The sequence below is a fragment of the Embiotoca jacksoni genome, unplaced genomic scaffold (genome assembly GCF_022577435.1).
Source record: "Embiotoca jacksoni isolate LCO1_2020_lvr unplaced genomic scaffold, fEmbJac1.0.p SCAF_2, whole genome shotgun sequence".
Lineage (NCBI taxonomy): Eukaryota > Metazoa > Chordata > Actinopteri > Embiotocidae > Embiotoca > Embiotoca jacksoni.
Window position 1 is genome coordinate 10,780,559 of NW_027185340.1, and position 26,791 is coordinate 10,807,349.

The 26,791-nt window shown below is 39.6% G+C and overlaps 2 protein-coding genes across 2 annotated transcripts; both read right to left on the reverse strand.

Moving 5' to 3' along the window:
- Positions 1-9,041: 9,041 nt before the first annotated feature.
- Positions 9,042-21,099, reverse strand: LOC138201223 (high-affinity choline transporter 1-like). The gene is made up of 9 exons (XM_069154529.1): positions 20,964-21,099; positions 19,285-19,536; positions 18,882-18,995; positions 18,333-18,488; positions 18,040-18,188; positions 17,508-17,651; positions 17,098-17,251; positions 15,014-15,231; positions 9,042-14,292 (listed from the first exon to the last, which is right to left on the reverse strand). The coding sequence occupies exons 2-9, from the start codon at positions 19,466-19,468 to the stop codon at positions 13,639-13,641; spliced, it is 1,773 nt and encodes a 590-aa protein (XP_069010630.1). The 5' UTR covers positions 19,469-19,536; positions 20,964-21,099; the 3' UTR covers positions 9,042-13,638.
- Positions 21,100-23,874: 2,775 nt separating this feature from the next.
- Positions 23,875-25,836, reverse strand: LOC138200739 (claudin-14-like). Its single transcript, XM_069153611.1, has 3 exons — positions 25,789-25,836; positions 24,966-25,227; positions 23,875-24,436 (listed from the first exon to the last, which is right to left on the reverse strand). Exons 2-3 carry the CDS (start codon positions 25,197-25,199, stop codon positions 23,930-23,932), a joined length of 741 nt encoding a protein of 246 aa, XP_069009712.1. The 5' UTR covers positions 25,200-25,227; positions 25,789-25,836; the 3' UTR covers positions 23,875-23,929.
- Positions 25,837-26,791: the final 955 nt, after the last annotated feature.

Consider the following 26,791-nt stretch of genomic DNA (forward strand, 5'->3'; position numbering starts at 1 on the left):
GTAAGAACGAACCGAAGCAGTAAAGGTGGTCACTGGAAAAGCAAAGATGCTTTAAAGTAGAGCTGAGTATAACTAGAAGAGTCTGGAGCTAATTCTCTGTGGGCTCATCTGCAACCAGTCATGTGATAATTAGTTAATACAAAAATATTGATTATAACCACATTCAATCCAATTTTACCTGAAAGATAAGAGCATTAATTCAAGGTTTACATAAAACACATTTCATGTTGATGATTCTTGTACAGTAAAGGTTTTCTGTCTCTTTCAGCACAGAATAAATAATACAATTGTTGGAGGAGGGTTGAGGAAGATGGAGACTTAATTACTTTTCCTTCTAAAATGGCACAACCAGACATTTTTATCAAAACCTTCCAAATTATAATTTAAAATATGATAAATTATTTATTTGGCCATTCATCTGTCCCAACAGAATGAAGCTTGAATAAATGATCATGTCTTCTGTGCCAAGTGAACATGCTATTAAATGAAAATTGACAGCTTCAGTTTGAAATAAAAAAAATCTTTGATTGATTTCCTCCATATTAATGAGTACAAGCATCATTTCAGCTGCCAGCTTTCATCTTTTTTTATGTCTTTGTTTCAAACAGAACAGGGCATCTTCACTCGTTCGGTAACTGCTGCTTGAAGGAAGCCAGATGTGCAGCAGTGATGAAGCAGAAAGAGGAGGACTGGATTTACAGGTGGACACGCACATACACATGCAGCATACACACACACACACAAGCACAATGCCTTTTTTGTACTGTATATATCTCATATGGCGTCGAGGCTGCAGCTCCTTCCCCCACTCAACATTCATTGAGAGTCCAGGCATTAACTAAATCACTGCGAAGCCCCCCCCCCCCCCACCAACCCCCCTCCACAAACTGTGGTGTAATACAATTTGTGCACCGAAGGATGTGTGGGTTCAGCTGATTACGTTAGCATTGCTGTGACAAGAGTCAGCTCCTGTCAGTTCTTCGAGGAAGAGAGCTGCTTTGTGCAGCTGCTGGAAGTTTAAATTGGCAGGAAAGTGAGGAAAAAGGACCTAATAGTCAGTGATTCTACACCGTGACTAACATTACATGCCGCATAAATAACAGGATAAATAGTCTACTAGTTCCATTGGGGATTTTTTTTTTACCTTTAGACTTCCGGATTTACTGTTTCGTTGTTGAAATTGTGTGGCTCAGTTTATTTCAAGCTCACAACCCCTTTGCTCATTATTCTGAGTTATTGTGAGAAGGCTTTTCTTGAGCTTTACCCAGGGAGATTTTGCTAAATATTTGTTCTTACATTTCCTCCTCCTCTCTCGTCTTCACTCCTCTCGGGCCTATCGAGGCCTAATTGGAGCCAAGCAAATTACCGCTGATGGGATCAATGGGAGAACCAGCAGTGGATACACACCATTTTCATTACTTACCGCAGTTCAATATATAGGCAGCCACTGCGGTAATCAGTTAGTGCAGCAGTAATAAGAAAGGCTGCAGAAACTGTCAAGCGACTGAGGCACTTCTGCGAAATGTCATTTTAGTGCAGCTGAATCATTTTCAGTAATGTGGATGGGTGATAGTGATTTTTCCGAAGTCAACTGAAAATAGTTAAAATGACATTTGACTTAATGTGTTTTGAAGCCCATTAAAACCATCAACAGGGAGTCCAGATGTGTGAGACTTGTAGCACACTGAAAAATATATATTTACAAAGAGAACTTTTGATAAAGTGAGCTTGAGGTTTCCATTTGTGAAATGTGCTGCATGTAGCACACACAGAAAAACTGCAACTCCCACGTGATGCATTGTGGTGTGACGTGGTCTTTCTGTTAAGTGACAGGTAATCAATAGGTGTCGTGTATCAGTCGAATTTGCGAGAGAAAACTGCCAATCAAATCAATGAAAAGTCAAATATGTTGCTTTAGTCTTTTGTCAAAACTCAGTGTCACTGCAGCTGAAACAAAACATCAGCATGAGAGTATTTTTTATTTTATTGCAATGAGGGGAAATTCCCATTTGCAAACAGATTAGAGAGAACAATTAATTTGGCCTTATAAGTGTAAACACCTGTGGTTTGTGCAAAACAAAAATGTTTTATTGCTTTACTGAAATAATGATAGACACGTTATTGTATTTTAAAAGAGGGATGCCAAAATGAAGGCGGGTCAATCTACAAAAGGCCCGTCATACCTTTGTTTTCACTTCTAAATACATACACGGTCAATACATCTCAGAGAATGTTCATGCACAAAAACATAGAAAACACAGAAAACATACCAAAGTAAAAATGAGGATTTTCTATTTCTCGAGTTTCTGTTGATTATAAATGTCTCTAAATGTGTCAAGTTTTGTTTTAACCACAGTATTAAATTGTTGTTTGCTGCTACTGTTTGCTATTTGTAACTGAACTGATTCTATTCCTCTGTATCTCTGAGGGTGACTATAATAAATTACACTGAACGCTAACTTTATTATACTGTAGACATTATATTTTCCATGGCTTATCACCCACCCTGTTCTGTACCTGTCCGAAGGTATTGTCCAGAGTACATCCAGACCACAGGCATGATTTCATTGGACTCTGAAAAACCTGTTTTTGGCAGAGGTAAATTATCAACCACAACAATGACGCAGATTCATTAAAGATGCTAACAGTGTCCCGACATGGAAGATACGATGCTTTCAAAGCTGACTGTTGAGAAATGTCAAGAAAAACATTCGGAATATTACAAAATCAGTTTCTTGTAGTATATTTGGTTTTTACCTTTTTAAAAGGTCCGTGTTCAATTGTCAAAATGAGCTCTCTCTCTCTCTCTCTCTCTCTCTCTCTCTCTCTCTGTTTTTCTTTGTATGTGTTGAGACTGATGATGCAGATCTGAGTCCTTTTTGAAACACAAACTTCTGGAAAACTTTTCCAGCACATGAGAAATCAACAAAATGTCAGGATGTGATATCAGCAGAATGAGAAAGATTGTTTGTTGTCTTTCACAGACAATGTATTATGAAAATAAGCAGATTCTAAAGGAAGGTAGATTAAATGAAAACAATGGGCAGCTCATGATTGTTCATCAGTACCTGTCCATCTTAAAAAGCAAAATAACTGAATTATCTGTTTCAACTTTACTTAAATATGCTTATCTATGACACTGATTGCCACATTGATTTAGACTGATGGCGCTTTTATATCTCTTGTTTAAATATAGACTAAAGCCAAAGGCAAAATAGCTACAAACCTGTCACTGTTGTCATTTTATACTAATTTGAAAGGAGGCTTACAAAATATGTGAAATAACAAAAACATAACACATCAAAATTAGCTAATTTTGTCTATTTAAATGAGTACAAGTCGCAGTGGGGATAATGTGTAAACACAAACGTAGTGTGAATAATTAGAGGCTTTCCCTTGTACAGATATTGTGAGAGTCCATGATGGGAGTATTCTGAACGCTGATGATAGCTTATAGCTGAAATGTGTTTGTTTTTTGCCCCAAATATATTGGAGTTTATTGATCTGTCAGTGCTCTTCTCTTGTGATCTCGCTCTAACTGTGCACCTGTTGTTGTTCAAGATCTGTGAGTTGTGCGTGCTATTTTTCTTTATATCTGTTATTAACTATTTCTTGGCCAGGCACGTAACCTCCCAAGATTGCGAGTAAATCTGCAACTTTTAATTGTTGCACCTTTATTTTTGTTTAAACTAAACAAATAAAACATGCATGGGTGCTTTTTTTTGTTACGGCTGTTTCCTGCTGCTTTGATGCCAAGAAAACCTGCCTGCCGGCCTCTTCTCATTAAACCTCAGCAAAAATATCCACATTTCAAATTATTCCTTTAAATAATGAATATCAGTACATAGAAGAATTTCATTAATTATCGAATCAGCACCTCAAGAGTCCAGACAGTATTGTATCGTATCGGTGCCTGTTTTGTTCTGTCGGCTGCCTGTTTTACATGAAGAAGGAATAATTCAGTAAGACATTATTTATAAAAGATGAGAAGAAGAATGAGTGGGATGACATTTGAAGTTTGCATGCAGAACAACAGCACGATGTGTTTATAAGTGATACATGTCTGTTTTTCCCGTCTCTGTTTGTAACGATGCTACGATATTCTTGACCGAAGCTCTAACTGTAATAAATTCTCCAATAATTCGTCTTCCTGTCTACAGTATTGCAAGCATTAATAAAAATGGGACCTGGGGACTGGGAAGCTGTGTGTGCGTGTGCGTGTGTGTGTGTGTGTGTGTGCGTGCGTGCGTGTGTGTGCGTGTGTGTGTGTGTGTGTGTGTGTGTGTCCAATCACTGAATTTGTATGTAACTGCACATGTGAATATAGCAACGTTTCAGGGTGGATAAAAAAAAGTTCCACAACTGGCCCTGTTGCACTCGAACGGACTGCAGCACAGTGAGGTGCAGCGAGCAGCGGGAAGCTTTAACCCTCGTGCAACCCCAGTTTTACTCTACAAGAAACCCTGTTTTCCCATGAGATCTGCCTTTAAGTAGCGAAGGGCAGAAGCAAGGACACAACTGGTGGGCGGAGTCTCCCCGTCCAGGCTATCCCTCATATGAGCTAAGTGTGCAACAGTAAATGTCTGGCCCTCCCGTTTATCTCCCCCCCCCCCCCCCCCCCCCAACCCCTCTCTCTTCCCGCACCCCCAGCACCCTCACAGCCTCTGTCGTGAGAAGTGGAGCACTTAGTCTAATGTGAATAATGACAATGACTGTTTTCCAGACTGGCCCTTATCCGCTGCCCTTATTGAGAAAGCACTAAATGGGCCCAGATTTATTGTAATAAATTACATCATCTATCTCTATCTCCCTCTCTCTCTCTTCTTTAGCTAGTCTTTGTTTTGGTTTTAAGTCTTGTCTTATTATTGCATTTTGGTTGCACTCTGGGTTTTTTTCCAGTTATTGTTACGTTGTCACATCTCTCTTTCTTTCTCAGTTTTCTTTATGCCCTCAACTATTAAATTGATATTTTTAATATCAATTATGTGTGAGTATGTTACACTAACTGCAATGTAATAAATATGGATAATGATTTCTCATGATGCCTTTTATTAATTGAGAACAACCTCTTTCTTTCTTTTCTGCTTCCATTCACTGCTTTTCCAGTTATCCTATTATCCTATCAGTATAAAATGTAAGAAGCTATACCCTCTCTGGGCTTACACTGTCCCATAAAGATTGCTTAAAGTAATTAACTTTTTCTCTCTTTTCAAATGAAGCCAAACAATTCAGAGCTGTGCTTACTGACCCACGCAGCTGTTTCTGAAGCTTCACAACAGCAAGGATGCAGGTCAGAAGTAACACCTTCCCCACCAACACTATAGGATTCCATCTCCAAACAGATTTAGATTAATTAAACGGCCCAGTAATAGCATATCAAAAAGAATAAAATAGGGCTATGAACAGATCTGTGAGGGACTCCATACCTAAAGACAGCAGCATCATATCAACAGCAATCAACAGAGCCAGATAGATCAACTCACTATTATAGCCCCTAAATCAGGATTTAATGAATCACTGCATAAAATGTGAAGCCAAGATTAAACAATACTCAAATTTGGAAGACTCCTGAGTCAGCTCGTATTAAAATGTCACAGCACCCTCAATAGGAGCGTCTTCGTGCCAAAACTTCTCAAAAAGAACAGTTGGCTTTCAGAGCCCTGAGATTGACTGCAAACCAGTTCAGGGTTTACCTTCCTGGAATAGAGTCCAGTCTCTTCCCAGCACCCTCGAAATGGATAAGCCGATGTAGCTAATGGTATGATAGTTGGCTTTCCGGGTCTCATTCACAATTTCTTGTAAAATTTTGGAAATAAACATTTTTCAGATAGACCTGATATTACTGCATACCGCATCCTTTTCTTTCTAAATTCAGAACAGCTTGTCATATACATGGATTTGAATGTAATGTATGTACATTTATCTAAACTGTCTGAAACCACAAAAATAGCTACTCTTTAGAATTAATCAAAGCTAATATTAAAACCTCAAATCAATTACAATGTAAGGGAATAAATAATGAATAAATAAATGATATATTAAGAGTCCAAGAGAAAAATTTATAGTTTTTTTCATCAGCACTTTCATCTGCCTTTTTGACTTATTGTCATTTTAGAGAGAACAAGTCATGAGCTGTGCTACACCACTGTGTGTGTGTGTGTGTGTGTGTGTGTGTGTGTGTGTGTGTGTGTGTGTGTGTGTGTGTGTTTTCTGTGCATGTGTGAAGTACACACTACTGATGACGCTCTGGGAATTCTCTGTTGTGTCAAACACAGAGAAAGCTTTAGTGAGGATGGAGTTTGGTTTAAAGCCTGCGGCTTGCCTGCAGGATTAAGTCTCTTAACATGTATGTCTTGTACATGTTTGGTTTCATAGAGATGTAAAAGAGAGAAACAGTCAATCCTAACTCGATCAGCTGGAAGTTCAATCAGAGGATTATGGTGATAAATGCATGGTTAACGTCTGAGGATTGTTTTTTTTCAAACATAAAGGGAATCAGGAAGAAAAATACTTTTTTCACGTTTGTAAATCATTTCCAGTTTTCATGTAATCATGATTCTTGTTGGTACATCATTTGACAAAAAAATATGAAGGGTCATGAATTGATTTTAAATCCTTTTTGCAGGAATTAAGTTGGACAGTCCATGTAATATTTGCAAAACCTTTTAATCTGATTAAATCCCTGCGGTTTTTTTTTTAAACAAAAACTTAAACCGTGCTTGCAAACTTGTTACAAACGGCTTCGTTTTCTGCAGTAGAACAATCACGATTTGGTTGTTAAAATGTCCCCAAAGTTTGATGGAAACATTTATTACCCTGAGAAAATGATAAAGTTACATTTTGTAATGAAACTAATGGAAAGTTTTCTAAGATTAATATCTTATCTAATCTAATAATGACAGATTTCTAGTGTGTTTTCAAGGTTGTTTTTCCATCATCAAAATGACGATTTCCTTAAAGCGCCACTCTGACAATGTGTGTGTGTGTTTCTTTTTTTTAATTCAATTTGCTTTGACATTGATCCATCTGAGCTGCTTGTTCATTACTGGTTCCATCCCTGTTTGAACCATTTCAGTGTATATGACCATCGTCAGATACAACATACTGTATATGGATGCATTTGACTTTGTTGCCTTACAGCTCTGTACATGAAATGTTATCACACTGTAAAGTGATTAATATTAGCTCTTTAGATTCCTTTTCTTTGAGTAGTGTTGTTGCTGTTCAACGTGTGAGATTATAACACACTTTCAACATGCTGCTTTTTGACTCTGATGAGATCATACCGATCTCATTCATGTCACCTGCAGGCACATCATCTGACACTGTGACAGGTTTCCTTGGCAGTTACACTGATAACTTTTATACCTGCTCACATGACTCAATTTCTCTCTACACACAGAATAATAGCTTTCTGTTCGGTAACAGTCTAGAGGGGTAGAAGGTGCACACCAGGATTCCTACAATATGAAGCATTGACAGTGAGAAGTTTATCATCTACATGAAATAAACTCAGTTATTTTTAAACCTCTTGACAGTTTAGGAGATTGAAACATGACTCTCAATTTAATGTAATGAAATGCAGGGAACAGTTTCTAAATGGAACCATAATGACTTACCATCTTATCTTCGTCTTATCCAACACTGTAGAGAAATATAAATATTTAAGAAGCACTCGGAGTATGTGGAGGGTGTGAGAGAGAGAAATGCAATTGAAGAACACTGAAATGTCATGTTAAGCTATGCTAAGACAGAAAGTTAGTCAAACTAAGGTTTACTATCATAGATCCTGTGCTGCAAGAGGATAAATGAATAAATTATTCATTATGTTTTGATTTAGTTATCATGTGGCTTTTTGTTAAACATGTAAAATGAAATTTGGCACAAAATGAGTCATTTAAGACTCATTAAATTAAGTAATAGCTTAAGGCTCAAGCATCTAAACTGGTAATTACTTTCAAAACAATAAATTAATCTAGCCTTTGCTACTATTTTTCAAGCTTTACTTGTGGTTTGGAGTTCATTTAAAAAAAAGAACAGGGTTTTGTCTGAAATCCTAGATATGACTAACATGGACAACAATACCAAAGTTTCACAGGCATAGATGTCCTTTTGTTCCTTGATGTTTGATGTTGCCAATAAGGTCCTATCCTTTTCCTGTCATCACTTTAGCGCTCTAATATACTTTAATCATGAGTGATAATTTCCTATAACATGATAGAGCTTCAAGTATCCCTCACCTGATAACCTTCTCCTACTGCTGGTGGGAGGTGGACTTCATTACTGTGAGGAAAAACACAATTTGAAGGGGTCAGAGTACTGTAGTCATTCTGGGATTCGAAAAAGGTGTGTGTGTGTGTGTGTGTGTGTGTGTGTGAGAGAGAGAGAGAGAGAGAGAGAGAGAGAGAGAGAGAGAGAGAGAGAGAGAGAGAGAGATTGACAGCCCTGACAGTTTTGGCAGTTATAAAATTCTGAGGTGGGCATTTTGATTGATGCTTCCAAGCAGGCGGCAACCCCGAGATTAAACCCTCCGGTGGTCAGTACACACGTACGTACACACACACACACGCACGCACGCACGCACGCACACACACACACACACACACACACACACACACACACACACACAGAGCCGTGTTTTCATCACTTCAGAGATTTACATTTATTTCCTGGAGTCTTGGCAAAACCTCGTCCTAACACCTTAAAAAAAAAGTCTTTACCCTGAAATTGAACACCTTAGATAATAGGAAACTAATTTTGTTTGTAATCTCCAAATAAAGGCAGTTCCTCACGACTTGACTGTGTAAACACATTTACAGTATGTCATAGCACGAGTAATGCAAGCAGGCGCATACAAGCACGTGCACACACACACACACACACACACACACACACACACACACACACACACACACACACACACACACACATCTGTCAAATTTAATACATTTTAAACCCAGTATGTAAACATAATAAACAAAATGAAATGTAATGTAATGTAAACATGGAGAAAGAAGACCAAATGAGGAATGTGCTAAATTAATATAATTTATTCAATTGACCTCACATGTTTACAACTATACTCTTATAGACACTGCATGAATAAATAAATAGCTGCAATTTCACTGTCAACAAACATCATTTTCAATGCTGCATTTAAACCTAGTTTGTTCGTCTGTTTTTGTTTTGTTATATACATTTATCACACAAAAATACAGCATCATTGTTATTTACGACATAGAGCCACAAATGTGTCAGTCCAACAGCGGACACTGATTCTTTTCTGTGTGTGTGTGTTCAGGTTTGTGGATGAACCGAAGCCACGACACACTCGTCTAATGAGGAGGAACGTTTACATCCGCATTTAAATCCAGTGAGATTGCCTGACACTTTGCATAGCATCAGACCAGCCGTCAAACCATTCTACTTAAAGCTGAAGTCATATCGGAGACATTTCTTCAATCTCACGACGGAGTTGAGTCGGGGCGGGTCAGGTTGGGATTTAATGTGTCTGACTGTACCTCAGCAGATATGGCTGCATAGAAGGGTCAAGACTCCTCCAGGTCTGGTAAAACCTAACCACAAGACCTCCCTGCCACTCTTAAAGATCAAGTCTGCTGTTATTCTAGATTTTTTTAATTGTCACCGAAATACCATGAACACATCAAAATCAACAATTACATGACCCGACTAACAAGTATCACCAACACGGATGACGACACGGATGCACCTGATGATCTGCTAATTTTTTACAAAGAACGAAGGACTTTGTAGCAAAGTCGCACATACAGCGAGCTTGGATCCGCAGGGCTATTGCTTACAGTTTCAGTCTGCGCTGTGATAATAGTCTGGAAACCCTCTTCGCATGAAGGTTTGCTCAGCCACTCTAAAGGATGGACTAATCAGGGACCAGTGTTGGCGAATAAGAGTGATGACATTGAGTCCGGGCGTTTTTTTTAATATAATTCTAGCTCCAACGATGGTAATGGTGGCAGAGGTAGATGAAGTGAAACGAACCGTTTTATCTAGGAGTATAAATATTGAGGAATTGAAGCCGAAGCAAAAATAATGCTCCTTGTGTTGTTAAATTTACTTTGCAAAGTCTGCAATGGTCATTTACCAACATGTCGTTGCACTCTGCTAACATTGGGGGAGGAGCTCTGTTGTTTACAGCTTGGTGAGTTTCGGTGTTCAACATACCTCATGGTGGTCAGTGCTGATTAGTTGGAGGCTACTCCAGTAGATTTAAAAATGAACCCGAGGTCTAAGCCCATAAGGATGCAATGACTGGAAACAATCCCAAATGGAGTGTGGTTAGACCCAGATATTCACACAGTGAATTTGGGTCTCGTAATACCAGGCTAACATACACCATCCTGCTGCAGTACATTTTCAATAGATCACTAAATGTGTATAAATCAGCTGGTGCAAATAGTCTCCAACAAACAATTCCTTAAAACTGCAGCACCCAGCTGTGTTTAGAAATTGCTCCACCTTTTAAAAAAAATGACCCGATAAACTCTGACTGTCGCTACAGAGGTTGTGTGGAACACCGAGAATCCTGGGAGACTAACACAATGTTGGTTTTGATGTTAAGTGGTACGGACTGTTGACAAAAAATAAAATATGGAATACTACTAGCCTTACCCTTCAACTGAAAACATTATTATCCAAATTGTCACTTTTTCCACTGTGTTCCTAACCCACTCATTTTCCACCGCTGACCTTTAAATTAAGGCAAGTCCATGGATTCAAAGAGACACCAACAAACCACAACAATGCTGAGAGGAGATAAACACAATGAAGTCAACCGGACAATAGTAACACTTAACAATGCCAAAGTTCACGATATTTTCCTTATAGAGGGAGGCAGCGTGTCTGCCGGTTTAAAAGCAGCCAGATATGTGACAATGGAAGGACCGATACTGGGAAATATGAGAGGGTGCTCAAGCAATAAACCAACTTCCATCACTGTGTATAACACACTGTAACAAATCCTTTCAAACCAACGTTTCAAACCTCTGTGCAGCATTACTCAGATGTCCTGAGGGCTGATCGACTGCGGATTAGATCAATAATGACCGGTGCAACTAACGCCATCCCGGGAGGAACAATCATTTCCTGTCTCTGCTAACCTGCTGTGGCTGGCCAGTCAATACAACTTTAGGATGAGCAAACAAACCATCATAGAAGCGCACACACACACACACACACACACACACACACACACACACACACACACACACTGAAAATAACTTCTGTGAGATCATGTTGATGGACTATGAGCTCAATGACATATACTGTTAAAATTCATATTTTGGATTTTTCATAATTTCCAGGCAGCGATTAGGTACCAGTCAGTTTTAAAATCTGCTTGCAAAATGAACACATGTGCTTTGTTGTTGTCAATGTTATGTAGTAATGCAGTTCTCAATGCAAAGGTCCAAATCCAAAGATATCTTCCCATCACAGTTTGACGAAAACAAAAATTGCAAAGTGAGCTTCATAATGCATCCAAATATATAAAGCTAATGGCTGCCTGGAAGGTTCAGAGAAAAAACTCTCACAAGTCTAAAAACTATGGAGTGGTTTATATTAGATCTTTAAATCTGACTCCACCAGGGTGGTGTGTATTAAAAATTATAGCTCTTATCTAATTACATTCATTCATGATGATTCAGCAAATACATTTTAAGTTCAGTGCAAACCTTCAGTGCCAAAAGCTCGGCTCTATAGGAAATCTTAGCGTCTTTTAGCTCATTGTTTTGGTTTTATGGGCCCACAACTTTACTATTACTACTTAAATCTACTGTACACAACCTGCCATATTAGTGACCAGCTGATGCTGAGCATTTGATAATGTAAGATTCAGATATTTCCCACAGGTGCATTGTGATCTCACAGAAATTTGTGAAATAACCAACAACATCCACATGGTGGTACGCAATGTGTTAAACTATGAGCCAACACAGCATAATACAGTGTTAGGAGATCCAGGTCTGTCAACGTATTTCTCTGAGATCCTTTTTCCATTCCTACTTTTCAAAACTGTGACAATCACTGTTTAAATTATTCATGTTTTACAGTGTGACAATTTGCAGGTTAAGGGCAGGTTATTTTTAGGCACAAAAACCACTTGGTTAGGGTCATTAAAAGGTCATGGTTTGGGTTGAAATGATGGCTTGAAACGCAGTGTGGGCTAAAGTTGCGCAACCTTCGCTGTCATGGGAACAGTAAAACAGTAAGCAGGACATGTACTGTTGTATCTATCCATCAAACCAATCCACCTCCTCCAAATAATAATTTAAAAAAAGAATTGGACAGACACCATCTGAACCGCATCGCTTCTCTGACTCTGATTAGTGTGACTACCATGACAAAGAATCGTTAATGACTTACCATTGGCATTGTTTCCGTAGTACCAGCGTATCATTTAACACATTAAATGCTATCACCACATAATGCGGTGTTAAGAGGTTGTGGTTATTTTAATCCATTAGATCAGGCTCCACAAGTGATGGTGGAGACCAAAACAGAGTTTAAAGACAGAGCTTACTGGACTTTTGCTAATCAGACGTATACACGATTTCAAATGAATGCCAATGTTGCTGTGTATCTTCTCGATTTGTAAATAATCTATTGTTTGCTGACATGTTTGCCATACTAACTTCATAAGGACCTTGTTGTGTTATTGCGCTGCTGCCAAGTATCCCAATAACTGATTTGTTGTTCGGTTTAATCTTGACAACAACCAAATTTTGGTGGATATTATATAAATTACTAATTTGACAAATGCTGGCATTGACTGATCAAAAGAGTTGTTACTGAACTCAATCTGGGAATTTGCTGAATCATCCAACATAAACCTTGTGTTTGGCAAGTCATGGGTTTGGTAATATCATGGTGGTATGAGGTCCTTCATTTCACAACGACTGTATCTGGAAATAGTGACTACGACAGGAAGATTAAGAGCAAGGTGAACACACTAAATCAAATCTGCAAACATCTACTGGTCCAAAGACTGTAACCAGCAAATTCAATATAATATATCTATCTGTACAACATAGATCCTAAAAATATTATTGCTCTATTAATAAATTGACTCAACACAAACTTAAAACTCAAAGTCTGACAAAAGTTCCTGAAGCATTCGCTGTCATTTGTACACAAATGTATATAAATCAACATACATATACAATGCTTTGCAGATGTGGACACAGTTCATTGGTTAGATATTGCACTATTCTCATGACCCACAACAACCCCTTGTAGACTTTCTCACATCGGCCAACTGTATGCTCATTGGAGGTTCCTCTGGTCACTGTAGCAGCACTTAAATTAAAGTGGTTGTAGAATCACAGAGTCATGATAAGAAAACTAAAGAATGAGTATGGTATGTTTTGCACAGCTGATTGAGAGTCCGTTTCCTGTTTCTAGGCAAGGAGTCTCAAAAAAAAAAAAAAGAAGGAGGCACAATGTCACCATCATAAAACAAACTTGTGGAGTCACTTAGAAGCTACAGCAGAATTCTGTTGATTTGTCTCCCAGTGTGGCAGTAGCAAGTTTCCTGAAGAACGCTGATGCCTCTGACTATTCCTTCATTTTCCTCAATTCTAGTTTTCTTTGTGCCTTTGTTGTCTAGTTTTCATCGTGAAAAGCCTCTGGACTAGATCCCCCATCGTCACTGAGGAGCTCAGAGTTGATGAAGGTCCCAGCAAGTGATGCGCCCAGAACCTGCTTGACGGGGGCCATCTCTGACAGAATTATGTTATCATGGTTGCTCACGAGCGTGGCCTTGTCCATGATCTCCTTGCTATGCTTGGACACCACGGCATCCAGGAAGTCGTACTTGTGTGACAGCATACCGCTTTCAAACAGGTACTTTGTCAGGTAAGAAAAGGCCACATTGGCCAAGAAGGATGCCACCATGGACACAGACTTGAAGGGAAACCTCTGCTGGACAAAGTACTCAACGTCTCCAGTGAGGTGGTGGATCCTCTCCTGGGTCACCCAGCCAGGGTAATAGATGAATGGGGGGAGTTTGAGGTAGGGCTCCCCGCCACCAATGCGCAGCAAAAGACCAAAGATATAGCCAGCCACAGAACCGTAGGTATTGGTGCCCTTGACGAACAACACGCTCAGAAGTTGGGGAAAAATGATGACATAGACCAGGTCAGAGCTCAGGTACCACAGGCCATAGACAGATCCTGTTAGCAACGCCATAGCAGTGGCGAGAGCTCCGAATACAAAGATGGTGAGGCGCATCACCCAAACAATCTCACGATCTGTGGCCTAAAGAAGAGAAGAAAAAGATAGCACAGAGAAGAGAGAAGCATAAAAGGTCGAGAAGACAAGGTTTAGAACAAGAAGGTGTAAAAGGAAACAGAAGAAATGAGTCTAGAGCTCAGCTACTGATACAGAAGAGCGTTGAGGTGTAAAGTTTACGATCCTGAATTAGCATATTAGCATGCTAACATTTGCTGAATAGCATTAAATACAAAACACAGCTAAAATTGACGGAATGTTTTGTCAATTTTTGGTCATGAATTGAACCACTAAAAGCAGATTTTGACCAGATGACGATGAAGAGTTCAAATGCAGTGTCATCACGTCATCTTAAGGGTGCAAATTAATGTCCGTATCCAATGCTGTCAGACCATCCAACAGTTTTTAGCATATTTCACCACCACACATATCAGCCTTTTGGTGGTGCTGAAGAAAAGGTCAGGTTGTGTAACAGATAGTGTACATGGTGAGATACTGTACATATCCCACATTTGAAAAAGATTTCCATTTTGGGGAAAAGAGACCATTTTAAAACAATGTTGTTGTCAAGTTTTGTGTTTTCAGTAAATACAGCAAGTGTTGTTTTGATTTGTGCTGTTATTTTTTGTTGTTGTTATTGTTTTCCTTTGATGAAAATAAAATTGATTTCGCGATTAGTCAGCCAATGCTTGCAACCACTGGCTCAAACTGGGCAGACTTGTGTTCGTTATGTTGTTGGCACTCTTACCGACTGCCGAAAGGCGAGGTGATAGATGTTCCTGGCGAACATGGAGCTGGCTGAGAGGATGGAGGAGTCCGCCGACGACATGACCGCGGCCGACACTGCCCCCAGACCGAAGAAAGAGACGTAGGGTGGGCAGAGGTGCTGAAGTACGATGGGAAGGATCATGTCTGATTCGTCCTTATCCTTCGGAGGGATGGAACCATAAGAAGTTTGGTTCCAGTCTGAAAAAGGAAATGGGAGACGTGCAGTTGTCAAAAAACGATTGTTGTAAACAAATATGTCACACCTTATTTACCAACCAAACAGCAGGTTTTTTTTGCAGGGATTATATTTGTGTTTGAACAGTATTTACCTAAATTGTACCAAAAAAAAAAGGCATGAAAATAACACAACATACATATTTGAGCAGGCTGTAGACTACTTGACACATGTTTATGTTTCAAGATTATTAGAATTATGTTTCTGGCCAACCTGGACTGATTACTTTGTTACAATTTTTTAAATCTGATTCAGACAAAAAGTCCCACTTTGAGACCATAATTATTATTAGTATGCTCCCTGTTGATACGTGTGTTTTAGTTGCTGAAAAACAAAAGAGCTTCATGTGTCTACGTGCTGAAATACAGCAGAGATTATAAATCTAATGCTGCTCTGTAGGTCTAAAGAAAAGGGAAAGCCACAGTAATAAGACAAAAGATAAAAATGATGGATACTGGTTGAAAATTTGAAATCCATTTTGTATCTAAGTGGTGAATTCACTGATTAACCAATGGCTCATTGAATTTATAACATATTAAAGAACACATTACGTTGATTAAATGCATGTTAATTGTACATTTGATTAATGATCATTTCATTGATAATGACTAACATCATGAAGGAGCCATTGATTCTGATAGGACATGTTGAGCTGATTAAGTACAAACGTATGCGGGTATGAGGGCGTAATATTATTCAGAGGAAAACACTGAATACTGTATTTGAAAATATGTGGATAAAGAAGCTAATATTTAAAAATATAAAATACTGATTTAAAATAATTATTTGTGGTTAAAACTGGCCCAGTGACTCCATTTTAAAGGTGTTCAATCACTGTGCAGTTTGACCTGCTGATGTCTCCCAACAGAACTGTCAATCATCTTTGCATTTTCTTTCTGCCCTTTATACATCAAAATTAAATATTTTCCCCTCTTGTCCTCCTTAAAACAATTTGACATCATTTGTGTCCCAATCTTTTTGCTTTAGCACTCTCTGACATCCATCTTTCTACCACTTTTCCACCCCTCCTCTTCCTCCTCAATCGGCATCTTTCTTTCCCATTACTGGATATGCATAAGTGGCAGTTAATTAGTGAAAGTTATACATGAAACAGCTTCAGAAGTACCACATTAATTAGCTCCCCTTTCAGATGTAATATTCACTAAATCGGCATGGTCTGATGGCTCTCCTCTGCCCGTCATGACAGGATCCGTCTGCTGTTTACCCTCCAGACACTGTATGCATCTAAAAAAAAAAATAAAAAAAAAATAAAAAAAAAAAAAAAAAAAAAAAAGCTGCTGGGGTGTAAACAACCCATGAAGGCATGGTGCTTTCTTTGATCACTCTTTCCTGTTTGAATAAATGATCAGATTCCTGGATGTTTTGATTGTCTTATGATGTTTCATTAACTGCCAAACCAATGTGGGGATCTGTGTGTGTGCACACCATTCATGGATCAGTGTCTGATATGTGTGTGTTCACTGAGCAATCAGATTGAACAGCTGCAAACCAGACATGACAAGTGTGAGCGTATAAATCATCAGGGACACTGTATATACGTCTGTTTGTTTTTATTGTTATCAAATCTGGATGTAAATAAGAGAGAACTGCATTAATATTGAAAGCTATTCTCATGAAAATACTAAGAGAAACTTGCACACATTTTACAAACAGAACTGTTTTAATACCCTGACCAACTTCCACATCTGCAGTGACAGGCTTAAATTGTGTACATTTCAATATTATTAGGATTTGAGTGCCCTTCTAATAGCTTTCAGTCTAGAATGCCTGGTTCGTGTGTGTGTGTGTGTGTGTGTGTGTGTATTTACCAGTGGAAGCCCCTATAGCTCCTATGAGGACCGAGGGGATGGCCATGACCAAGCAACCGAAGGCGGCGATGAAGGAGAGGACCTGGGCGTAGGTAGCTGAAGAGGCAGAAAGAACCCGTTGAAAATAGACCTGCCAGGGAATCCCCCCCAACATCTAGAAACAGAAACACCATCATAAATACAGACTCCAAACAGTCAACAGTCTAAAAAAATACCAATTAGATATTATCCTCAGAGAAGTCTGTATCTCAAACAAACAAATACAAAACTTAAATGCCCTTAGCCTGAGCTTCACCCTAAAACACTGTTTGCAACATTGACAGTTTGATTGCTTTCAAAATGTGTCTGAAATTTACTTCGCGGTAAAATAATGTCACACGATGAATCTTGTGACAAAAGTTAGAGCTTACCAGCAAAAAGAAGTTGTCCGCCCAGAGCCATTTGTCTCCGGGCTCGATCTTCCCCAGCCAGGGAGATTGATAGATGGCTTCCTTGGCGGAAACACTGATGTCTGCCACGGCAGGATTGGACAGGGCAAATGGCACACTGATCCACTAATGAAGAGGAGAGGATCAGAATGCAAACATTACTACAATATACACATTACATACCAAAACATTTTAATACTGCTGATAATGTAATCAACTTCTACTGATCCAAACTCTTTCGAATCTCTTTACTGTTGACTTTCCAAGATGTTTCTTTTTGTTTATATTTTAATCCACATTTTGACATGATAGCTTGTGTACTGTATATATATATATAGACAGAATATTTTTTTGTACGTTTTTGGAAGAAAAAGTGTTTAAATCCCTTAAAGAAACATTAGCTAATCCTACCTTCAGGTAACTGTTTTACTTAATTCCCTTGTACTCTGTCCAGTGCAGTCATTCATTATCGTCTCAGAGTGTCTAGCCGAGCAGACGTTGATCATAAACTCACCAAGCCCAAAAAGATACAGAAGAGCTGGACCACATCTGTGTATGCGACGGAGTAGAGTCCTCCAACAAGGGTGTAGAAGATAGCAATCATTGCTGAGATCACTACTGACATGTTGATGTTTATGTCCACGATCACACTGAGAGTGGCACCTGCATGGCAACACAATCAGTCAGAGTGAAGCAAAAACTGCACGGAAATCTGGATAACCTGTTGTAGTAAGTTTAGACATCGAAGGCAAAGGAACTAGAATGATGAGGCTCACATTTATAAGATCCCACCCATTCATCACCTACCCAGGGCAGACAAAATGGCTGCAGACCAGAAGATTTCTCCCATGAGTGCAGGGATGAAGAGCAGGCCGCCCATCCTTTTTCCATACAGCTGCTGGAAGGGATCCAGCATGGTGACATATCCTCGTGATCGCATGGGTTTGGCAAAGAAGAGGCCACCTGAGTGATGTCAGACATGAAGGCAAGGCAGACAAATAACATAAAGAGACAATTTTACAGAGTGGATTTTACAAAACCCCAATAAATGACATTATCTAACATTAATAATTTGACCTGAAGAGTGTTTCTGCTTCTTTAGTAGCGAATAGGGAGCCTATTGAATTTGTATGTTTGTGTGTGTGTTTACTACACTGCTACATAATATGTGTTTACATTCATTTAAATATATGAAGCAGTATATTGTCACTGATTTGTTTTAATAAGCACATCAATATTAACTATCTGCAGCTACTCCTGTATTCTTACTGTACACAGTTCTTTATAAGCCCATGTTTTTTTTTTGCAGTATAGGCTACTTAATGCCTGCACTTATACAATAACATTGGTTTTTACCTACTACCAGGCTGAGGGCGTAACCAAAAGGTGCCTGTGCCCAGGCCAGGCCAAAGTCTGGCAGGTAAACATATTCTGCTGTTCCGTTGATGTAGCCTCCACCCACCCAAGTGGCTGAAAAAGAAGAAGAAATTAACTCACGTTCGTCAAAAAAACAAAACAAAGGAGACGTTCTTTTATATTCTCTGAAATGCAAAGAATTAAATGGTGAGAGTTGTGGCAGCTTAATTTAAAACCTAATTGTGGCCGCTGCGCTGTAAGTGCGTAAAAATCGAAGCTGGTTAAATTCAAAGTGAAACTCTTTTTTTGGACCTCTTAAACACCAAAATGTGCACACGGCTTATGCGTAAAAGCCACCAGCACACGCGAATAAAAAGACTAATTCTAGTTTTAACCAACTCACCGGTCATTGTGAATCCACCAACGAACAATCCGATGTCCCTTCCACCGACCATGATACTCTCGCTGCGGTCTCCGCTATCGCTAACTCCAGAGTTCTTATTCTTCCACGCAGCCCAGATGCCCACGAACAGAATCAGGACATAGAAGAGCACAATAGCAACGAGACCCTCGGCGTGGATGGCCATCTTCCTTTCGTCCGTTTCCCGCCGAGATCAAGTGCTACTGCGCAAGGACTGGAAACTCATGGAGAGAACTTTAAAGAAACAAAGGAAGAGAAACATTTCTAATGCACTGAAAATTCAGAAACCCCACCTCGTCTAACACCGTTTTTTTTTTTTATCAGGTCTAAAACTTCAGACCGGCTGTAATTTCAATGCGTCAGCGAGTATTACATAGAACATGACTACCCATATGATGAGCTTACCTATTAACGCACCGTGAACCTTAAAACACCATTTGAGACTAAAGCATTTCTTAAAAGCAACCACATAAATTCTCAGTTTAATGTGGAGAGCGACCACACCTTGCACCTGATGCAGAATAGAAAGTAGGATAATTCAAATTCCAACTTCATGTTTAGTGCGCACAGATACTCCTCACACTGAAAATATCATTGTGAAAATGTAAAAAAAAAAAAAAAATTCTCTGTTCATTAAAGTTACATTGAACACAAATGTGCCAGTGTTTTTCCAAGTCAGAACACAAAAGATAAAATAATTATAGGGGGACACAAAAAAACAACAACAATGGCAACATTTTTTTTAAAGTACAGTTTAAGAAAGCCACTGCGTTTTACACATTGAGGCTGGAAAACGCCTATAGCATATTTGTGAGTGCAATTTGTATCCTTCGCTTGGCGGTGTCAGATTGCTGATGTGTGATAAAGTACCTGCAATCAAAAATATATGATAAACTGTTCGCACATTCTTGCTCGTTGAAAACACCACGACAGTAGATTATAATTGGAAGTGTCCTGTAAAATCTATGAGGACCATATGGACCTACCTTACCGTATCCAACTGACGTGCATAGCCAAGGAGAGGAAGAGGAACAACGGCACTCCATCATGTGTCATCAAATCAAAATATGTCACTCGGGAAAAAAATAAATAATCCAAAACTACTGGTGTTTATCGAGGAGTTCCCATATTGAGTGTTGCAGTTGTTGTCAATCATTCAGTTCAGTAGAACATGTTTTACGCGCGCCGTGTTGCTCCACTTTACAGTTATTGTTCAATCAACTATTGGGCCGATTTACTTTACCTTTAGATTTTCAAATTTTGTACATTATTCTTAAAAGGTACATACTCAAAGGTACTCCATTGAAAGATTTGGACCGATATGCTTTCGTTTCTTGTTGAACCACTGTGCGCAAAAGTCCACTAAGGCTTTCCAAACGCGAAGACCCGTCAAAAAAAAAAAAAAAAAAAAAAACTGCCAACCAACAACCAAAAAAGGATCTAAAACTGATGTTTACGGGTTTTGTGTCCGATGTGCAACATCACTAAAAGCCAACCGTAGGTTTCGCCTCCCCGTTGCGCTGACTCCATGGTTCCAAGAAGCCAGTATTGCATTATTGATCTCTCTTTAAATCATTTGTCACTTTAGTCGAATGCAGTTACATTCTACCATCATATATTAGTTAAAGAAAATAATCTTTAAAAAACTGTCATTACCTTACCTTGCCTTTGGAGAAACAGGTCTAAACAGATCACAGGAGTAGGGCCCCCAAAAGTGGATTAAAAAAAAAGTGTGAAAGACAATTGTCTGTAAAATATCAAGGTGCCACTGTGTAATCCTCCTGGACGACCAAACACAACGTTGTCACAAAATGCTGGTAGGTTGGAGAGGAGGTGAGGGACAGAGCGAGGGAGAGAGAGGGTGGAGGGGTGGAGATGAATGGGAGTGGTGGGTTTATTGGGTGCTGTCAGGGTGGGTAGATGGTGGATGAATGTCTTCCAGGGCAGGACGAAAATAGCACCTAATAGAGAGTGGCATGACGCACAACCGCTTTCCAATATCATAATACGATATTGGCACTGGAAGAAACCTTCTTTTTGCCAGGTTACATTTCAGGCCTGATTTACGATGTTCCGCAGGTCCCCGCTTGCTCCATAATGAAGACGCGACTGCAAACGCTTGTTGTATGGTGGTAATGTTGAGAATGTCAGCCCTGAATACGATTACATTTTCATTTAATGAGCCACCTTACGCACACAACTCGGCTGTTTCGTCCAAGAGCACCACTTCTCTCCAAGGTTTTGGAATTTCATCTACACAACTTTCAGATCAGCTTGTGTGTTTGAAAAAACATATCCATTAGAAGGCAGCAATAACTGGTGACTCACAGGGCATTACTTTTTGTCAGTTTGAGTTCCCAACGCATATTTCCTTCAGGTGCTAAATATTTAGCTTGCAAATGCTGTCAACTCATATAGCCTGCATTCAAATCACACCTGGTACCATCAAGAAAGGAACTACAATCCCCAACACAACATCATATTACACTTCTGACCTTTGACTCTATGGAGGTTTCCTTGTCGCAATCAGACCGCTGTCCATGGTGCTGAACTGACTGAACTTTAACCCTTATTTAAAGGTTAGGTTAGGTAGTTACTTTATTAATCCCCGAGGGGAAATTTTTAATAAATAAGATAATAATAGAATAATAGAAAAGCAATAAAATAGCAGTAAAAAATATAAAATATAAAATGCACAGTATATACAGTATATACAGTACAGTATATATCTATATGTATTATAAACACCCTTTATTCAAAACGTGTTTGTTTTTCAAAACATGTGTTTGTTTTGGTTAATATTACTTCTCTATCGGTGCAGAATTATATATGTTAAGAGTTTGTAAGACGGGTTCAAATTCTTTTGCCAAAACAAAAAGGTTTTTATGGGCTTACCAAAAGAGTGAACCTGCAAAGGATTTCACGTTTAAAAGTAAATCCTTGAACAACAGACAACTTACGTGAGTGTTCATGTGGAAAAGGGAAACCCACTTGCAAAATGGACATTCAGAGATGAAGGTAAAAACTACAATTTAAAGTAGAGTTCTTTTATACATCTTGAACATGCCTGAATGGGAGTTTTAAATGAGGAAACAACATTTATGTTTACCAACATTTATGGTCTATTAAGTGAATCTGTGGTCCTACTCAATGAAATGTTTAGTTCATGGTTTTTCATACTATGTAATTTCCGCTGGTATAATTTCTAAGTAAACACATTTTCTTTTTTCATTTTCCAGCAAAGTTCCACACAGTAAGTAGCAAATTATGCCAATAAGCAATCCTATATCTTTTGTTCATTTCTAGTTCTGTATCTCTTTATTATACTGACTAATGGAAATAAGACAAGTGACTTGCTTGATTCGTGACACGTCCTTAGTGTCTGCGTGGCTACATGTTTATATAAATCATTTATATGCTAACTACTCAGAATATATCAGAGAAATTCATATAAAACCCAAATCTAGTGGATAAATACGCACAGCAACTTGTGTCCTATGTAATGTAGTTGAAATGTTCGAACTAAAGGCTTCTGGCTGCCTTCTTTAAGGACCTTTGTCGCCATCCAGTGTCGTCTTCAAGATTTACACAAATCACTGTTGAGGGTGTCAGAATATGAATCGGCAACGAAACATGAAAGTTACAGTTTCACAGATCTCCACTACCAAGTCTGGTGCTCAGAGGGCGTGTTAAACTGTCACAATCTTTTTTTTTTTTCAACAACGGAGGTCAAAGTATCACCTATCTAAGGTGATAGGTGATACTTTGACCTCCGTTGTCTGCTGTAAATTTATGATACTAAGGTGTATCATAAATTTACAGCAGACCTTTTAATGCAGATGTTTTGGCTTGTTATACCAGGAAAAAAACAAAGGTTAGTATTAATAATGGCTTCGTTCCAGTCCCGTGTCTCAGTAGGTTAGGTGAGAAGGGAGCCTGAACAACACGGGGACTTTTCAACTCGCACATCTAAACAAAAATAAAGCCAACAATCAATGTTATTAATTACAACTGTACACCTACATCACGTACAGTATTGTGTAACTGTTTATTTTCTTTGGCATTAAAAGGATTTTGAGACATTAAATACTGACATTAAATATAATCTCTTCATTTAAAAGGGGCAGAAGTGTTTGTATTGTCTGTCAGAAAGAGTTAACTGGAACTGGAAAGTAGGATACAACGAGGAAGCAACCGAGCTATTGCTTATCCATTAACATGAAGGTTACAACATCGAGTTTATGAATCTGATTCATAAAGTCTCGTCTGTGACTATTTCTTGTAAAATATCGCCACCTTCTGGTCCTTCAGGTGCATAGCAGCAAGACTGCAGGGTTCAGTTCTCAAGTAGTTCAGAGTTTCTGTTAAGCTCGAAGGTTAGTCATGTCAAAGTTAGAGAAAAGCTTGAGCAGTTTGTCAAATATTCTTTGAAATATGACATTTGATTTTTGGAAAAACATGCTAATGCACTCTACTGGTCTGCCATTTTCCATTACTTGCTTTATGGATATTAAAGTAAATAAGAAATACCCATGAAAATAATAAAAATAAGTACGCAAAGTGTTCCTCTGACTGAGTATCGCTTTCATTACAGACATACGTTGTTGTATTTGTATCTCCCGCAGTCTTAGACGTAGTTGTTGAGCCGATAGCCATTGCTGGCGAGGGAGCAAAGTGAGGGAGCGCGGTTATCCTTCAGGGCCTCTGGGGGCTTGTAAGGTGGAGCCTGGAGATACATGTTGTTGAGGACAGGGGGAGGATATGATGGCTGATTCCTCTGCACGTAGAGGGGGCTCCGAGACTTGTCACCACTGCTGCTCCAGCACAGCACCAGCCCCCCCTTCAGACTGAGGAAGGCCGAGGCGTAACCGAGATACACGGCCAGGCCGATCTCATACTTCAGCCCGCTGGGGAGGAACGGGTTAGAGAAATCCAGGATGACGTCGTTGGTGGTCCAGGACACGGTGACCAAGCAGAGGAGCCCGGCGCAGAGGAAAAAAATTCCGCCACTCAGCACCAGGGGAGATTTAACGAACGAGCCGCGGGCAAAGCGGGTACACTTCATCCCCATCACAGACACCACAGATGCCAGGACTGAGGTGACACAGGAGAGCACCATGAGTGCCCGGGCAGCCTAATGTGGGGGAGAGTACAGTAGACAAGAACTTTGATCTTTGGGTTTAAAGAAAATCATAATAAATGAATGTATGTAAATCTAAGATTCAACAGTCCTTAAAGGACACTCTCCTGAAATCACAGAGCTCCTTGACCTTCCAACTAATGCCAAATCAATGTGCAACTAACTGTTGCAACTAAGTGGTTATTCTCATTAGCAATTCATCTTCTGATTATCCTCTTGATTAATCGATGAACTGTTTTGTCTATGAGATTTTATAAGTCCTGGGAGGCTTCTTGAAATTTGTTTTCCCGAACTGAACTTTAAATCCAAAAGATATTGAATTCATAATCATATAAAACAGAAAAGAGCAGCAAACCCTCGTATCTGAGAAACTGATATGGAGTTGAATTCCATTTTCATTTGATGGATTATCAACATGCACAGCGATGGCACATTTTTTTGTTGTTGTTCCAGCTCTTTCTCGTGTTAACTTAAGGTTCTCTAGATAAAGCTTCCACGTCGGGGTGCAGAGATGGGGAAGTACCTGCAGGTCATGCGGCAGAGCCAGCAGAGATCTGTACAGCTCACACTGGTAAATGCCCGTGCTGTGCCAGACGCACTCCATCCACAGGCCTTTCATGTAGGTGGTGGCTGTGATGATGTTTGAGCCCGTGTAGGCGGTGCTGCGCCAGTGGGGGAGCAGGGTCGCGACGACAGTTCCTGCGAACCCCAACAGTCCCAAGAAGAAGCCGAGGAGCTGAACCGCCATGCTGACCATGATGGACTCACTCGGACAGATGCTCCAACTGCAAAAGATAGAGATGGAAATCAGCGTTGATGACGATGTACACACGCACGCACGCACGCACGCACGCACGCACGCACACACACACACACACACACACACACACACACACACACACACACACACACACACACACACACACCACTGAGAGACAAATAATAGCATCTGTATGTGTCTCTCATATTGCATATAAGTCATTAAGATCATAATTTTACACTGGAATCAGAGGTTTCATAAGGAAACGGAAAAAAAAAAAAAATCAACCAACAGAGATGACTTTAAACATATGCAGTCACATGAAAAAGAACCACTTGGAGAACAAAACTACTGACTGTCCCCCAGGCCAAAATGTGGCTGGATGACTCCTCTCTTATCTGCACGGTCCCCAGCAGCACAGTATATTCTCCTGAGCGTACATCCAGTCACACAGTCTGAGCCATTCCTCAAGTGTCTCCAGAGTGAGGGCAGAAACAGCTGAGCAAACCTCCGTATTCTGCCACGAGTCTCTGGTGAGTGGCAGGTGACTGCATGTGTAACTAATGAGAGCGGTGTTCAGCTTCACCTGTTCAACGCTCTCCTCTGGAGGACGAACCACAGCCGTCTATTTGTTAAGCCCTTCGCCACCCGACAGGAAAGGAAAGAATGAGAGAAAGAGAGAGAGGAAATTAAACATTTACAGAAACCACCGAAGCTGAGAGAACTGCTATAAGCCACTAACTTTGAAATTCTTTACAGCTGTGCAGGGTATTTGAAAGCAAGGGGGCTGACTGATATGCTGAAAGAGCTTCTAGCTGCTGTGACAAGAAGAGAGCAGGGACTGTTGTTGTAACAACGGGCAAAATTATATTATTCGCAGTGTAATCCCTGAACTAAGATCATGTGGCACTCCGTTTTACATTTACAGTACACAGAGCAGGAAAAATATCACAACTTGTAGCTCCAGGCTACAAATAAAGACCTAACTTAATCATTTACTTTGGTTTCTCCTCAATGTTTTGAACAAAAATAATACCTGACTGAAAATATCCTGAATAATGAGCAGGAAGTTTTCACAATGATAGCAACCACATGTAGGAAAAATACAATTTGTTAATTAAACTGACAAATAATAATAATATTAAAAACACAAGAGTGAGACAGACTGTCTTTAAAATTTCAAACGAAAGAAACCAAGCGGTGCTCATACAGACCCATTGTTTGGACTTCCTCAGAGAACAGAAGCTGTTTATAACTCGTGATTATTGTTCAGTGTTAGACCTGGCACCGCCGGGGCCTCTTAAAATATCAGAGATACAAGCCTTATTGTGCGTACTTAATGATTGACTACACTGAAGGCATAACAATGAGCAGTAACAACAAAGGCAAAGCTGTGACAATCTTTTTGTTTGGCACTGAAATCGGCCCAGTTAACGCTTCTAACTACGGAAACCATCTGATTTTAAGCACCATCGGCACTCTGTCCCCACGTTTTAAATACTCACCCACAGGAGGTCTACAGGGCCATGGTCACTGGTGTCCAGATGGCGAACCCGTCTTGAGATGCAGAGATGTATTTGGAGAGCTTC

What these genes read in the sequence shown, in the direction of transcription:
- LOC138201223 (XM_069154529.1), bottom strand. Translation starts at nt 19,468, where the DNA reads ATGGCCATCCACGCCGAGGGTCTCGTTGCTATTGTGCTCTTCTATGTC. An exon ending in TGGTGGATTCACAATGACCG is followed by an intron (nt 18,996 to 19,284) that starts GTGAGTTGGTTA and finishes CTTCTTTTTCAG; the next exon opens with CCACTTGGGTGGGTGGAGGC. An exon ending in TCTGTATCTTTTTGGGCTTG is followed by an intron (nt 17,652 to 18,039) that starts GTGAGTTTATGA and finishes CCTCTTCATTAG; the next exon opens with TGGATCAGTGTGCCATTTGC.
- LOC138200739 (XM_069153611.1), bottom strand. Translation starts at nt 25,199, where the DNA reads ATGGTCAGCATGGCGGTTCAGCTCCTCGGCTTCTTCTTGGGACTGTTG. An exon ending in CTCTGCCGCATGACCTGCAG is followed by an intron (nt 24,437 to 24,965) that starts GTACTTCCCCAT and finishes CCCCCACATTAG; the next exon opens with GCTGCCCGGGCACTCATGGT.